The 15,000-nt window shown below is 45.0% G+C and overlaps 1 protein-coding gene across 6 annotated transcripts in view; it reads left to right on the top strand.

The window, feature by feature from the left end:
- LOC137431180 (protein arginine N-methyltransferase 3) overlaps positions 1-15,000 on the top strand; it is a 241,875-nt gene that overhangs the window by 38,884 nt on the left and 187,991 nt on the right. For 3 of the 6 annotated variants that reach the window (XM_078781622.1, XM_078781617.1, XM_078781618.1), the window contains exons 4-6: positions 5,569-5,703; positions 6,695-6,777; positions 9,967-10,016. In XM_078781622.1, the coding sequence (XP_078637748.1) occupies positions 5,569-5,703; positions 6,695-6,777; positions 9,967-10,016 (268 nt within the window). The remainder of the gene's footprint in view (positions 1-5,568; positions 5,704-6,694; positions 6,778-9,966; positions 10,017-15,000) is intronic. The other 3 variants (XM_078781619.1, XM_078781621.1, XM_078781620.1) reach the window with 1 other exon arrangement.

The following is a 15,000-nucleotide window of genomic DNA, read 5'->3' on the forward strand; positions in this document are numbered from 1 at the left end:
CTGGTATACAGCTGCATTTTGGTTGAAACGTGTGACTTCCTTGTATGAGCTGCAGTACCCATGTGCATGCAGTGAATCAATAAGGAAACGAGAGGCGAAATGGTGCTGCAGCTGCACCCCTAGTGCAATTTGCAGTGGAGCAATCAGGACACGTGGTCGTGCAGCTTGCATTATAGCCTGACCAATTGAAGCTATCTTCAGCTCTACATCTTTTGCCTTCAAGATCTTTCCAAGAAAAATCTTCAGAGTATCAGGAAGAAAGTTGAGGCTGGCGTCTTTGAACTCAAAGTCTTCCGATGTTGGGTATGTTTCATTCCCTGTTTCCACTTGCTTTATGTCATCCAGTATGAATTTAGCGGCAGCTTCCAGGATTATTTTCTTCTGAATCATAGAATCCTTAGACTGGTTTGCATGAAACTCCAAAAGTACACTGTCAGCTGTTTGCCTCATCGTTGCAACATTCGATTTGCCATTAACTGTTGTGACAATGACTCTGTCGCCAAAGTGTTCAATCAGTCTGTCTTTCATATATCTTTGAGAATAGGACTCGGCATTTGAGTCAGCAAGATACTCGGCCATTTTGTCCACCAGATCAGAGATTGTGTTTTGTTCGTCGTCATTTTCCTCAAGGAATTCAGTCACCTTTATAAATGCCTGACATCTGTCATCCAGAGCAGGACGACCGCCTTCGTGTGGTGATTTGTATCGTCTACCCAATTTCTGTTTCTTCTGTACTGTTTCATTATGTACAAAATTCAGAGGGATCAGTTTCCCTGTCCGGAAATTTGAACTGCATACCTGGTGATACACGGCATCTGCCGCTGGAAGGTCACACACAATGAGCAGTCGAGCCCGAACAGTATCGGCCCATGCATCGTTCCTTGTTGAGCACTTTTGCAGAAGACTATCTTTACATTCTGTAAATGTGATAGAGTGGACATCTCCTTGTTGTTTCCTGTTATCAAAGTTCACCTTTGTACCACAGAAGAGGCAATCTGCTTTGAAGTTGAAGGCTTCCTCTGCTGATCGGAGCGATACACTTGGGCCTGGTCTGTGTGTATCTCTGATACTCTGTGCTACCTTTATTGGATTGCAGTATACACGTCGGCATTCTTGATGAACAACTTGACCTGGAACAGTCTGTATTGGGTCACTGCGCTGGTCACTAACAACATTAATAGTCCGACTTCCCTTTTCACAAAGTGTCACTACTGGATTATCGTTGTTGGTGGATTCATTGCAGAACACACACGAATTGGCCGCCATTCTTCAGGTTTGGATTGCCTGCAAATATAGAAAAGTTGAATATACTATTACTGTATGCTATTGCCAATAGACCTAAACATACTAAATACATGTCATTGATGGGATTAAAAACTAAGATATATATGGTTCACAAACAAATAATGATGTACCGTCGCTTGCTGTGGAGTGAGCAGTCTTTGTAAAACGGGGTGTGGTTAAATAAGACACTAAAACAGTAAAAACTTCACTTATATATACAATATTGTACAGTATGATATCCTTTATTTATTATATCGTGCTAGTGATTAGGTCCAGTGTATAAAATAAGCAATAGAAGTTCAGAGAGCGACAATAATCATAGCATGCGGCATATGTACGTCTTTTAACATGGGGCTAAATGGAGAAAACTTGATTGCATTATTTGAGAGTCACCCCATATTTTTAGACCTTTATACTTTTAGTATGTTATAAAGGTACCTTGAGGGTAATCAATACTAATGAGATCGGTAGTGTTGCAGTTTTTTCCCCGTCAAATGCTAAATGGCTTGGACTATTAATATTTAAACCCTTCTGCAATTTTACTTCTCTACCATATGATATGGGCCCAACAGAAACACTCCGAGGAAATTATACAGGAAGAAAAGAGGAAGGGGAGAATAAAGTTCAAGGTTTAGGTTCGACCCCTCTGGACTCACTCAGGGACCATCGACGGACAGGTATCCTGGTACAGGAAAGGGGAGAGGGGCTCTCTCTTTTGGTGGTAACTCTCTTTTAGCTCTGTGGTCTGTAGGCTATTTGTGTGTTAAGGGAGACGAATTGGAAGTGTTAATTATAAAGGGGATAGCAAGGACAGATGTGTACGTCAGTAGGAAGCCTCGTTCCTCCCCAGAGATCTCTGCCTTCCTGCGCTGTCTTACACCTCGGACCTCCTGTCTGGTGCTTCGAGCTCCCCGCAGCCTTGATCCCCATGCATGGCCTCCTGGACTTCAGCGTGACGAGTCCTTCGGTCCGGGTCGCAAGCAGGTTCTCTCCTCTCTCTATGGCAGCAGATCTCTGGTTCAGTCGGAAGGCAGCGAAGAGCTCTTGCTTTCCATTTTTTTTAAATCTCGCTTGATCAGAGAGGAGTCTGGTGGGATCAGAGGGCAAGAGGGCAGACCCTTGGGGAGCAAAGTATGGATGTTAATCTTTGATCCCACACAGAGCATTTTGATTGGTGTGCTTTCAGAAGCACCACCCTCCTCCACTGTCACTCATCGCTTGCTGGTGGAACTCTTGCGCTCCCAACAGGCTGTTTGCATCCACAATGCAATGCTGTTCGAGAGTCCGTTGCGGCTGTTCCTCAACAATCTTTCCCGCCAATTTCATTAAAACTGAGAAGGTTCCTGCTCCCTTTCCCTTGTGGTTTTGTGTAAATTGCGGGTGTTTACTAAATGTCATGGATACGATGTATGAATGGTGGGCAAAGCAGGGACTGTTATAAAATGCATTGGGTTTGGTGTAGGTGTTTCTATCATCTTAAATGTGTCTGGATAGGTAAAGGAACCTAATTGGAGCTGTGCCTAACGGTGTCTGGAATGGAAAGAGGAGAAGCTGAAGTAAATACTCTCTAAAATGTGCAATGGTAAGCATAGTGGAAACGCTGGCCAGCTAAGTGCTTTGAACGGATGGCTGATGGACTGAAGTGGGAAGGAAGAAGAACATCGAGCAGGGAAAAGGAAGTGCGGCGGGAGGGAGGAAGTAGAAGAAGATCTCTCTATAGCATTCGCAACACATATCCCGTGTCCCGTTAAACCATGGATGGAGCTATCTAAGTACAAATATACAGAACAATCAGCCTTCTCCCAATTATCAGCAAAGTCATGGAATCCATCATTGCTTCGGATATGAAATCTTTCCTCTTCTCCAATGGCTTGATCTCTGAGCATCAATTTGGTTTCAGACCAGGTCACTCTACTCTGGACATGCTGCTTCTGCTGTCTCAACAATGGATGGAGGTCCTCAATGCCAAACAGGAAATTAGAGCTGTCTCCCTCGACATATCACGTGCCTTCGATACGGTCTGGCACCCCGCTCTGCTCACCAAACTCTCCTCCTTTGGTATCCATGGAAATCTCCACGCATGGCTGGCTGACTTCCTCTCTAGTCGTCGTCAACGTGTGGCCCTGAATGGGGTTCTCTCATCTCCTCTTCCTGTTCAGGCTGGAGTTCCCCAAGGCAGTGTTCTGGGCCCTGTGCTTTTTCTGGTCTTCATCAATGATCTCTCTGACTCTCTTGAAAATCCTCTCTATCTCTTTGCTGATGACTCCACTCTCTGCCGCTCCATTCCTCTTCCCTCAGATCGGCAGTCTGCAGCTTCCTCACTCTCTGAAGACTTGGACAAAATCACAGACTGGTCAAACAAGTGTAACATGTCTTTCAATCCTGACAAATCTCACACTCTTACTATGTCTCTCCGAAAAGATCGACTGGACAACCCTCCCATCTACTTTCTCAACAATCCTCTCCAAGAAGTTCTGTCGCTCAAGCTTTTGGGTCTCACTATCTGCCATGATCTTTCTTGAGAAAACCACATTTCCAAGCTGGCCTCCAAAGCCAGTCGCCGACTGGGCATCCTCCATCGTGCGAAGTCTTTCCTCGGCACACCTGAGCTCCTCACCACATACAAGGCTTTCATCCGCAGCTCAATGGAATACTGTTCTCCCCTATGGGCCGGTGCTCCTGCCTCACACCTAGCTCGGCTTCACGCTGTTGAAACCAAAGCTTTCAGAATTATTGGAATCTCCCGCGATGAAGCTATCTCTGAGGGCCTTTCACTCACTCACCGCAGGCAGGTAGGTGGTCTTTCTGTCTTCTACCGACTCCTCTCCGGCCTTGCACCCCCAGCTCTCTCTGTGCTCTGTCCCCCAAATATTCCTACAGGTCGCACAAGATCTGCCAGCAACCCTCTGATGGTTAAACTGCCGAAATCTCGGCTCTCTGCTCACCTTCACTCTTTCATTCCTCTTTTCTCCCGCCTCTGGAACAAACTCCCTCACTCCCTTCAATCTCAGTCCTCCCTCCAGGTCTTTAAAACAGCTGTTCACCACCATCTCTTATCTTCCCCCATCCAAAACCTTGATCTTTCTACCCCCGCTAATTCACCCCAGATCCACCTTGTTTGAAATTCCAACTTCTTTCCTGGAAGTCCTGGCCGTGTCCATATGTTTGAAACCTCTCCCACCTCCCCCCCTTCCCATGCCCCCCCACCCCCAAAGCCCTCGCCCTCTCTCAGATCTCTCGATGTCTCCATGTCTCTCGGTCCCTGCTCTCAAATGTTGTGTTTGTGTCCTTCCCCCTCTCTCCCCATCTTGTCTACCGCTCCCGATGTTATATGTTTTTGTGTCGGTTTGTCTTTCTGTGTGATTAATGTTCGCTCTTTCACGAGCCTCGATCTTGTATACAAAAAAAAACAAAAAACAAACAAACAATATAACTACCTTGGGAACCTACCCGTCATGGATGTCCTTCACCCTGGGGGCCACTTCGCAGAACCGTCACTCAAGATTAATAGCTCAAATCGTCAATTAATCGCTGAAGCTACAAATATGTGTATATTGCACTGTTTTTTTTTTTTTGTTTTTTTTTGTTTTTTTTAAAGAAAGAGCTTAGATCATTTCATAGCTTTTGTTTGGGGAAGATTGGTTTGGTAGCATTATTGAACCTATTTATAAGATGAAGGGAGATCCGTTGCTACCCTCATCTTGTAGAGGGATCAAATTAATGTAACAAGCCTTGAAAGGAGTTCAAAATGTCAGATGGCAACAAGTTTGGATTTATGAAAGGATGATCTATAACTGATGCAATCTTCATTGTTGGCCAGATCCAAGAGAAGTATTTTGCAAAATGTTTAATTGTATTTATGTAGTTGTAGATCTTGAAAAAGCACAAGAGGAATTACCAAGAAAAGTTGTTGAATGGGCACTTAGGAGGCAGGGAGTGACAGAAGTGCTAGTAAGGGCAGTAATGTCAGTGTCAAGGTCCGAGAACAGTAGTGACAACAAACGGATGTATGCATGGAACCTTTTTATGTGAGTGTTGGTATACATCAGGGATCCATACTAATCATCATCGATCATCATCGATCATCATCATAATCATAATCATCATGGATCATCAATCATCATGTCATCATCGTCATCATCATCAATCATCAATCATCGTCGTTTTATGGCCGGTTCCATGCTTGCATGTTTAAGCCGTGGTTCATCTAATGGCTGCTTCGTCAAAAGGAATATTTGAGGCATTTTAATTTGCGGCCGGATGCCCTTTCTGATGCCACCACAGAATCAGCTGGACACCTCGACTTTGTCTAAAGAGACATACCATGCAAGGCAGCAGGGGGATTTACAATCGGAGTTTCCTTCTCCTAGGTGGACTGCCTACCAAGGCTACAGAGCTCCACCTACCCTGGTCGGATTGGTGAGTGTCACAGCAAGTCCTCACATGGATGGCCAGGACACGACACCTCCAGGGTAAAAACCTTCTCCGAGATCCTGGAGCCATTTAGCCATTGCCCTCAAGAGCACTGCTACCATGGTACACCACCAGGGGGTAGTGTGAAAGTCTTGGCAAGGGTAGAGGCCGATGCACTGGAAAGAAGAGCTTCTGCACTCAGCCTTCTTTTCACTCGCAGAGCTATCCGGTGGCCGTAGCTAAAAGCAACGAGTGGTAAACCATGCCACACCCCACTGCAGCACTGGATGCGTGCACCTGCCCTGTGGAAAAAAAGCAGAAAAAAAAAGCACCACCCACCATACAAAGTCAACTGTTATACGAAGGCCTTGATCCCAACTCTGTGCCCTGTCTCCCAAATATTCCTTCAGGATGCACAAGATCTGCCAGAAACCCTCTTCTGGTGAAACTGCCAAAATCAAGACTCTCTATTCACCTTCACTCTTTCATTCCTCTTTTCTCCCGCCTCTGGAACAAACTCACACACTCCCTTCAATCCCTCTCTTCCCTCCAGGTCTTTAAAACATCAAACCTTGATCTTTTCTAACCCCGTTAATACACCCCAAATCCACCTTTTTCAATCTCCGACTTCATTCCTGAAATTCCTAGCAGTGTCAATTTGTTTTATACCGTGTACACCCCCCCCCCCCCCCCCCCCCACCGTAGGGGTCTTTGACGCCCACCAACTAATTTAAGTAAGCGGGACACCCGGCTTGATGTCCATCCTAAGGATGGTGCACTTAGTGATGCAGCGCCCCTCCTGCGAATCACTAAGTTTATAGTTGGGGCATACACCCAAACCTGACAGGTTGAGGTTGCTTGTGCTACCTCTGCACCATCCTGTCGGACTACTGTTTTCCAAAGAATACCGTTGATTCGGTGGTACCATGTCAATAATGCATTTGCTGAGTTTGCATCTTCCATTTTACACCATTCGTGATTCTCTGTTGCTTTTCAGTCTCTTTGATACTGCCGAAGCAGTCTTCGAACACTGTGGCTCTGAACATGACTTCAACTTGGAAGGATTTGTAAGAGAAAATGGTAAGTTTGGTTTTTCTTCTTCTTCTTCTTTCTTTCATTGCTCTTTCCGTAATATGCTGCAAGAACCAGCTGCAAGCTGACGAGCTTCAGAAATCAAAATGTCCATTTTTTTACAATCCCTTTGTTCCTGGCATTTCTTTTTAGCCTCACCCTTTCCTGACGGGATGCGAGAGGCTGTTGTGCACGCCACTGGTCCTTATTTTTGAAGTTCAGATTTTCAACACTTTCACCTCCTCATTTTGTTTCAATACACTCGTACAAATCATTAATTCGCACCAAATTTTATCCTGGGTATTGATTAATTCAGGGGTTGCTCAATGAAATTGAAGGTTTACCTTGTGGCTTGCATCATATGTACATATTCTGAAGCAGAATTGAACAAAAATCTTCTCTTTCCTCTCGTACGTAGCTCTCCTCTCATCCAGATATTGCAATTTTCAAGCGATTCCAGAAACCCTGGTAATGCACGGGCCAATCCAGTTATGAAACTGTAGCTGACCATGAAGAAGTAGCAGAAACCTTGGCGGAAGTCTCGGAAAGTGTCAGAGTTCACGACAAGCCAACTCCAAGTCTACCATCCCAGAGTTTATCAAGAGCTCCTTGTACTATCCCTAAACCTTGGTGGAATCCCTCCTCATGAAGTGCGATTTATAGCACCAGGAGTCCAGCATCGTGCAAGATGGATGGCCAAGGCATTGTATTTCAGCAATTACTATGTTTAGCACACCGTTTAAGCTCATTGGCTGTTTTATTTAAAAAAAGAAAATGTTATTGCACTTGTTTTTTTTTTTTTTTTTGTTTTTTTTGGTATACAACATCGAGGCTCGTGTACGAGCTAACATCAATCACAAAAAAAAAAAAACGGACACACAAAACATACAATAAAGGGAGCAGGAGACAAGATGGGGAGAGGAGGAATGAAGGAAGGTGAGCAGAGAGTCTTGATTTTGGCAATTTAACCATAAGAGGGTTACTGGCAGATCTTGTGCGACCTGTAGGGATATTTGGGGGACAGAGCACAGAGAGAGCTGAGGGAGCAAGGCCGGAGAGGAGTCGGTCGAAGACAGAAAGACCACCAACCTGCCTGCGGTGAGTAAGTGAAAGGCCCTCGGAGTTAGCTTCATCGCGGGAGATTCCAATGAATCTGAAAGCTTTGGTTTCAACAGCGTGAAGCCGAGCTAGGTGTGAGGCAGGAGCACCGGCCCAGAGGGGGGAACAGCATTCCATTGAGTTGCGGATGACAGCCTTGTGGCGAGGAGCTCATGTGTGCCAAGGAAGGTCTTCGCACGACGGAGGATGCCCAGTCGGCGACTGGCTTTGGAAGCCAGCTTGGAAATGTGGTTTTCCCAGGAAAGATCATGGCAGATAGTGAGACCAAAAAGCTTGAGTGACAGAACTTCTTGGAGCGGATTGTTCAGAAAGTAGATGGGAGGGTTGTCCAGTTTGTCTTTTCGGAGAGACATCGTGAGAGTGAGATTTGTCAGGATTGAAAGACATGTTCCACTTGTTTAATGCTTCCCGTGCCATTTTCTGCTCCTCTCAATGACCTTAACTTCCTACAACATTTTAAGTATGAGAAGGTGAATTCTGCCCTTTCAAAATCTGCCTGTCATAGATTTGCTGGACATTTATGTTATCTCGATGAGGAGCTCATTGATTTGGCATTCCTAGATTCGGCTGTATTTAGAGTCAAAACAAGCAATGGTAAAGGCGCGTAATGAAATGGAAGGCAGAAACTTCTGAAGTGCATCCAGCTGAATGTCAGGAAGTCTGAGAACGTCAATTGAAGATTTTGTCCCAAATAACCTTGAAATAACAGCTGGTTTTGTGGATTCTGACCCCAAGTCATGGACGCCCTCGAGTATTACACGGAGGCACTACAGACTGTTGAACACTTAAAGGTGGTAAATGACAAATGACAATGCTGGAAGGTGTACGGCCCAAATTGAAGAGTATACTTCAATCACAACAAAGACAGAAGAACATAAACCACCAATCCGAGTTGTGCTGGACCACAGAAGCCATTTTCCCAACAGAAAAGAGGAAACGATATCACTGTGAAAGTGACGAACCATGCCAGGCCACTGTAGTCCAGAACTTCAACTCCATTGGGGAAACTCTAAATATGGTCCAAACTGAATGGATTTTAATGCTTTTTGTATGAGACAACCTTTCGAGGCCATTCTTCCCCGCAGAGCAGGGAAGCACCGTGGTCCCCTTTTTTGAAGCAATGTTTTATGGCCGGATGCCCTTCCTGCCACCAACCCTGTTAGTCGCCTCTTGCGTCACACATGGAATTACCAGTGAACTGGTACTCAATTTGCCGACCTCGGAAGGATGACAGGCTGAGTCAACCCCCCTGGCATTAATTCAGCGATCGACCGGGATTCGAACCCAGGATCTTAGGATCCCAAGCCGGCACCCTAACCGCTAAGCCAACACCAGGCTTTGTATAAAAAAAATTTAAAAATTGGAACAAAATTAGGAGGGCGACAGCTTTAGGATTTTACCTGGAAATAATAATCACCGTAGTCCACATGCACATCTACTTTAATATGGATAATTCATTCTCAGATCTACTTTACTCTACACCCTGGTGAGCTCAACATTATTAACTACTCAGCCTTGGTACATTTACATCCAAAAGAGACCAATAAACCAGCCTGGTAGTAGTGCCGCTCACTATCCTGGGATGCAACGCAAACAAACACATTAGTGTAAAAATGATCAAGTTCTCTTGCTTGAGCAATCCAGGAAATTTCCTTTCATTTAGGTTTGCTTCTTTCAAAGGAAGATCTTGCCGCCATTTTATTTCTTCACATACTCCTGCTGCTCTTTTTCTTGCAATTACAACAAGATGGAGCATTAAAGAATGCAGATCGTTACCTATATATATATAGATTACAGTAGATCTGACAATGAATGATCTATATGTGTGTGGACACACACACACGTGCACACACACACACACACACACACACACACACACACACACACACACACACACACACACACACACACACACACACACTGACACAGACATGCACACACACACACACACACACACACACACTGACACAACAATTTTCAATGTCCTTTCCCCTTCATTTGACTAATGTAAATTTATTGTTACAAGCCTAAATTGGCACAACTGGGTGTTCATGTTCATGATGGTGTGTTGTTTTCTAGGGCTTGGATTCTACGATTACATCAAAATGATCAATTACATAAGGAAGAAGGTAAAGGAAATTAGAGTGCACTGCTGCTGGTCATATATTGGATAATGGAGGGAACCAATTATACCATTGTTTTTTTTTGCTACTTTCATAAACTTTCTCACAGACACACACACACACACACACACACACACACACACACACACACACACACACACACACACACACACACACACACACACACACACACACACACACACACACACACACACACACACACATATATATATATATATATATATATATATATATATATATTGTGTGTGTGTGTGTGTGTGTGTGTGTGTGTGTGTATATACAGACTTGGCATTTAATATGGAATATTTTTGTTTTTCTTGACTTGGGTTTACTTTCTTAACTCAGTATATCAATCTGGTGAGTTTCTTTTACACTTTGGTGATTTATTTGTTAAAAGAACCATGTCACTGATTGTCTGTCGCAGCAAGAAGTCAACAACAGGATTATATCACAGGTGGCGTGGCAAAATGTACGGACAGGTGCATTTGATGATTGGCTTCACAGTCGGGTATACAAGGGTTGTTGCGTTCTGTATTAGTGGAAAACAACTGCTGCACGTCTCCAAAAGTTATTGCCGCTTCCTCTGGAGATGGTCCGTCAACTCGACAATGCTGTTTGTCATGGAGTAGTGGCTTTACGAAATTACGGCATGAAACAGCGTGCTATTGCTCGGCAGTATGGCATCACTCAAGGTCAGGTGTCATAGATCCTGAAACGAAATGCTCAGAGGGGTGTCCCTACTCCAATACCGAGGCCAGGACGTCTCCGCAGAACCACAAGGAGGGATCATCGCCAGCTGCACCGGTTAGTCCGCAATGGCCGTACCAAGTCAGCTAATCGGCTTAGGGCTGAGTGGCAGCAACTGACAAATGTGCCTATCCAGAAGGCTAGTCAACCAACGACTGGTTCAAGCAGGCTATCGTGCCAGGCGTCCCCTGAGAAAGCCACGCCTGACCAGACAACACTGCCAGTGCCGATTGCAGTGGGCCAGAGAGCACCGTCAATGGCAGCCAGGACACTGGAATCACGTGATCTTCAGTGACGAGTCTAGATTTCTGGTCTATCGTCAAGGTGGCCACGTCCGAGTGCACAGACAAGTGCATGAAGCCTAAAACAAAGATTGTATAGTGCCAAGAGTCCAAGCTGGAGGTGGTGGGGTGACCGTTTGGGCTGCTTTTCATGCAGGGGGCAAAACTGACCTGGTTGTTCTGAATGGAAACCTGAACCAGTTCAAGTACAGGGCCATTCTGGAAGAAACATTGCTCCCATTTGCTCGTGCAGCCTTTCGAGGAAACTTTGTCTTCCAAGATGACAATGCACGGCCTCATCGTGCTCGCATGATCCAACACTTTCTTGCTGACCGTGGTGTAGAGCATATGGAGTGGCCTGCCATGTCCCCGGATATTAATCCGATAGAGAACATGTGGGCAGAATTAACGCGTCAAATCGACCACTTGGACCAGCAGCCGACCTCTGTGCGTGAATTGCAGCAAGCTATTGTCACTGCATGGCAAGCGATTCCTGTCCAAACCTTGGCAAATCTCGTGAACAGCATGCCTCAATGTGTGCGTGCTCTCCTGAATGCTCGTGGGGGTTACACGAAGTACTGAAGTGTAATTTTACTGTCCGTAATCCCAGTCGTAATTTAACTTTTGTTTTTGTTAAAAAAAATTTTTGGCAAATGTGCAAAATAAAGAGATACTTCTGGAAAACGTACAGAAGTTTAACACAGTTCTGAATTGAGTTCGATATCAGTTTACATCACTTTCAAGGATCAATTTATTTGTTTCGAAATGTCAAATGTGGTTTTTGTTTCTTTTAAAGGTCACATTAACAAAATCTCGAATAATTTCAACATAATTCCAATGAACTTTTGGTTCTAAGACATCTTTAAAAGTAAGTTCACCCCCACAAAAAAAAAAATTCCATATTAAATGCCAAGTCTGTGTGTGTATATATATATATATTGTTACGGACGTGGTTAAAGATGTTATTTACCGAGCGGTGGTATTGCCGCGACCTAACAGTTTCCCCGATTCTTCCCCAACTCACCCGATTCACCCAGACGTTGGCCACATCGCGCTATGCCAAATCAATGGTAGAAAGGACACGACGACTGGGAAAGAGGAAACGACGCAAGGGGTACAGTTCTCAAGACCTCCGGAGGAGGGTATAATTACAGTGGTGGAGAAAAGGGGTAGATTACAAGGCAGTGAGGTAAAGACACAGAAGAGATGGGCACTTAATTACCGTCTTATCTTTGCCCAGACAGACCACAGACAAACGGAACAAGGCTGACTTACACAGGGATTGATGGCAGGAAGGGACAGGTAGTCGATAGCACAAGGTGCACCTTGGCTCGGGGACAGGATAAAGCACGGTCCAGAAGATGCGGGGAGGTGTCACAACGCTCGAAGGGGACGTCTTTCTTTCTCCAAGCTCCGCGCGCATCTGACGTCACCTCCCTCTCCCTGCGCATGCTCAGCGGGGAGTGACACGCCCTCGGCTGGTTGGTTCCGCCCCACTGGGCCGGTCCGCCGCTTCCATTGGGTGCGGGGGTTACCGGGCTCCGCCCTTGACGAGGAGCTGACAGGGAGCCCCTATTTGGTAACCCCGTCGAGCACATGTTCGATGGCGACTCGTTGGGAAGGCCTGGTGCCTTCCCAACACCCCTACCAACCAAGCCGGAGTGAGGACGCGCACTCCCTGCGCTCGTTGTTGTGGTTGTTGTTGAACTGTGAGGAAGAGCTGCGGGGAGGTATTGGGAGGTCCTAAACTTCCTAACGGTGCCATACAATCACATTCTGGTGCAACGAAGGGTCAGAATTAATGGAAACGAGTCCTTAACTGACATAGACTAAGAATAACTAGCAAGATGTCCTATAGTTGTCTTACATGTGATGCGGTGAACCTGGGCACGACATTTAATGGGGGAAATAGGGGGAGGTCGGGTCTACAGAGTGTTGTTTACAGAAAATGGGACTAGGGAATGGGGGATTGGTGATAGTTGGGAAGTATTGAGGAAATAGGGGAATATTTACAAGCGGATATGGATGGATGCAAATCCCATATCCGCAACAATATATATATATATATATATATATATATATATATATATATATATATATATATATATATATATATATATATATATATATATATGTGTATATATGTATATGTGTATATATATATATATGTATATTAGGGTGGTGCTCAAAATAATGTTTTTAAAATATTTGCTGGGACATGGCTTTATGTTGTTCCTTTTGTTCCAAAATGAAAAGACTCCAAATATGAAAGCAATCTGATTTTATTTAGGGGTGCCACATCAGCCTTCAAACTAAAGGTGTCTACAAAACTTTTCTATATATGGATCGAAAGCAAAACCAGAAGTTTGTTTTATGAAAATCCACCTTCCACTCACTTTCTTTGTATTCTCGCAAACACAAGTTACAATAGCTGCACAAATAGCACTATATTGCGATGAAAACTCAAATTCAATGATAACTCAAATTCAATGATAACAATCCAAATGTTCAGTTCATAAAATGAAGAGACACCATATCACATAATATTAAAAAACCCAAATATAATGAGAAATGTAACTCCTATTTCTGGGCCTGTTTCACCACTGTTGCCTTCCTGGCATCGGGGTACATCTTCCTGTGAGCAGCAACAACTTGGAGCAGAGCTTGCTTTTGCTCTTCATCCTTTGTAAGGAGCTTATTGTAGTCTTGTATCAATGCGACACCCCTTTCTGCCCTGTCGTTCACCACGACTAAGCCACTGGCGGCTTTCTTTGCTTCCTGAAAGCTGGTTTCTTGCTCCCATGAACCAGGATCCTTATCCATCCAATCAGTTGGGGTCCCTAGGATGCTGAAGAAATGCTTGGTGTGTTTTGTTATGAGGCCAGCGATTGACAGGGCGGTTCCTCGTTTGATAGCTGGTCTCTTTGGAGAGGGGTTTTCACCGTCATTTTTCAATGCTTCAATCATATTGATCTTGCTTTCTTTGTCAATTCTGGTGTCAAAGAATGCAAATGCCACTAGTACTGGGCTCATGTACCACGTGTGGCGGCCAAGTGCCTTCAAGGCTGCCTGAGCCATCTTCTGATTGATTTGTTCAAACTTTTCCAACTTCTTGAAGAGGTTAATGTCATTCAGGGGAGCCTCAATAGCTTGTGGAGCCCGAAACCAAGCCTGTACATACACAAGGCAGACAAAAATGTTGAAGGCTCGGAGTTCTCTCGCCTCTCGAAATGTCAAGTGGAACTCTGACCGAAACATGAACACCTGTAGTGAATATAGTGCTTTTGCCATCCATCTGGCTCTGTGCATTGCTCCTGGAGCCATGATCCGGATTCCACGAGGTGGGATTCCTCCCATGTAGATGACGGTCAGTTCTAGGAGTTCACGATAATCATCTCGTGGCTGCTGATCTTTCAAACACACAAGAGCAAATTCCAGAGCTTCATCCATCATGTCATTGTTCTGTGCAAACTCAGCTGCCGTATCAGGATCTGTGAATCCATTTTTTGGTTGGTGATGGGCAATGGACGGCCACTCCGCCTGAAACCGCTTAAAAAGCTGGATGTCAGGGCCTGATGAAGGACCGAAAAGAGTGGTGAAAACATCTCCCAGAATGATTTCGTGCGCATGATGGCGGCAAGCCAAATGAATTAGTTCAGTCTGTAGCTTCTTTTCAATGAGGACAGCAGCCCCTCCACGAATACCTGAATTGCTGGCCGTTGTGTCAAAAGACAAAGCCTTCACCTTGCCCACAAGGTTCCAGCTCTTCAGTGTGTCCACTACAGCGGTTGCCATAGCTTCTCCTCCCCCGTCAGGTAACTTGGGAACATTCAACAGCTGCTCCATTCCATGGTACTGGTTGGACACAAGGATTGGAAGACGATCCACCTTCACATGCACAAAATCTCCAGTGACATCGGGAAGAAGCTTTCCATCCCAAT

Source organism: Myxine glutinosa, chromosome 7, assembly GCF_964187855.1.
Source record: "Myxine glutinosa chromosome 7, kmMyxGlut1.1, whole genome shotgun sequence".
Lineage (NCBI taxonomy): Eukaryota > Metazoa > Chordata > Myxini > Myxiniformes > Myxinidae > Myxine > Myxine glutinosa.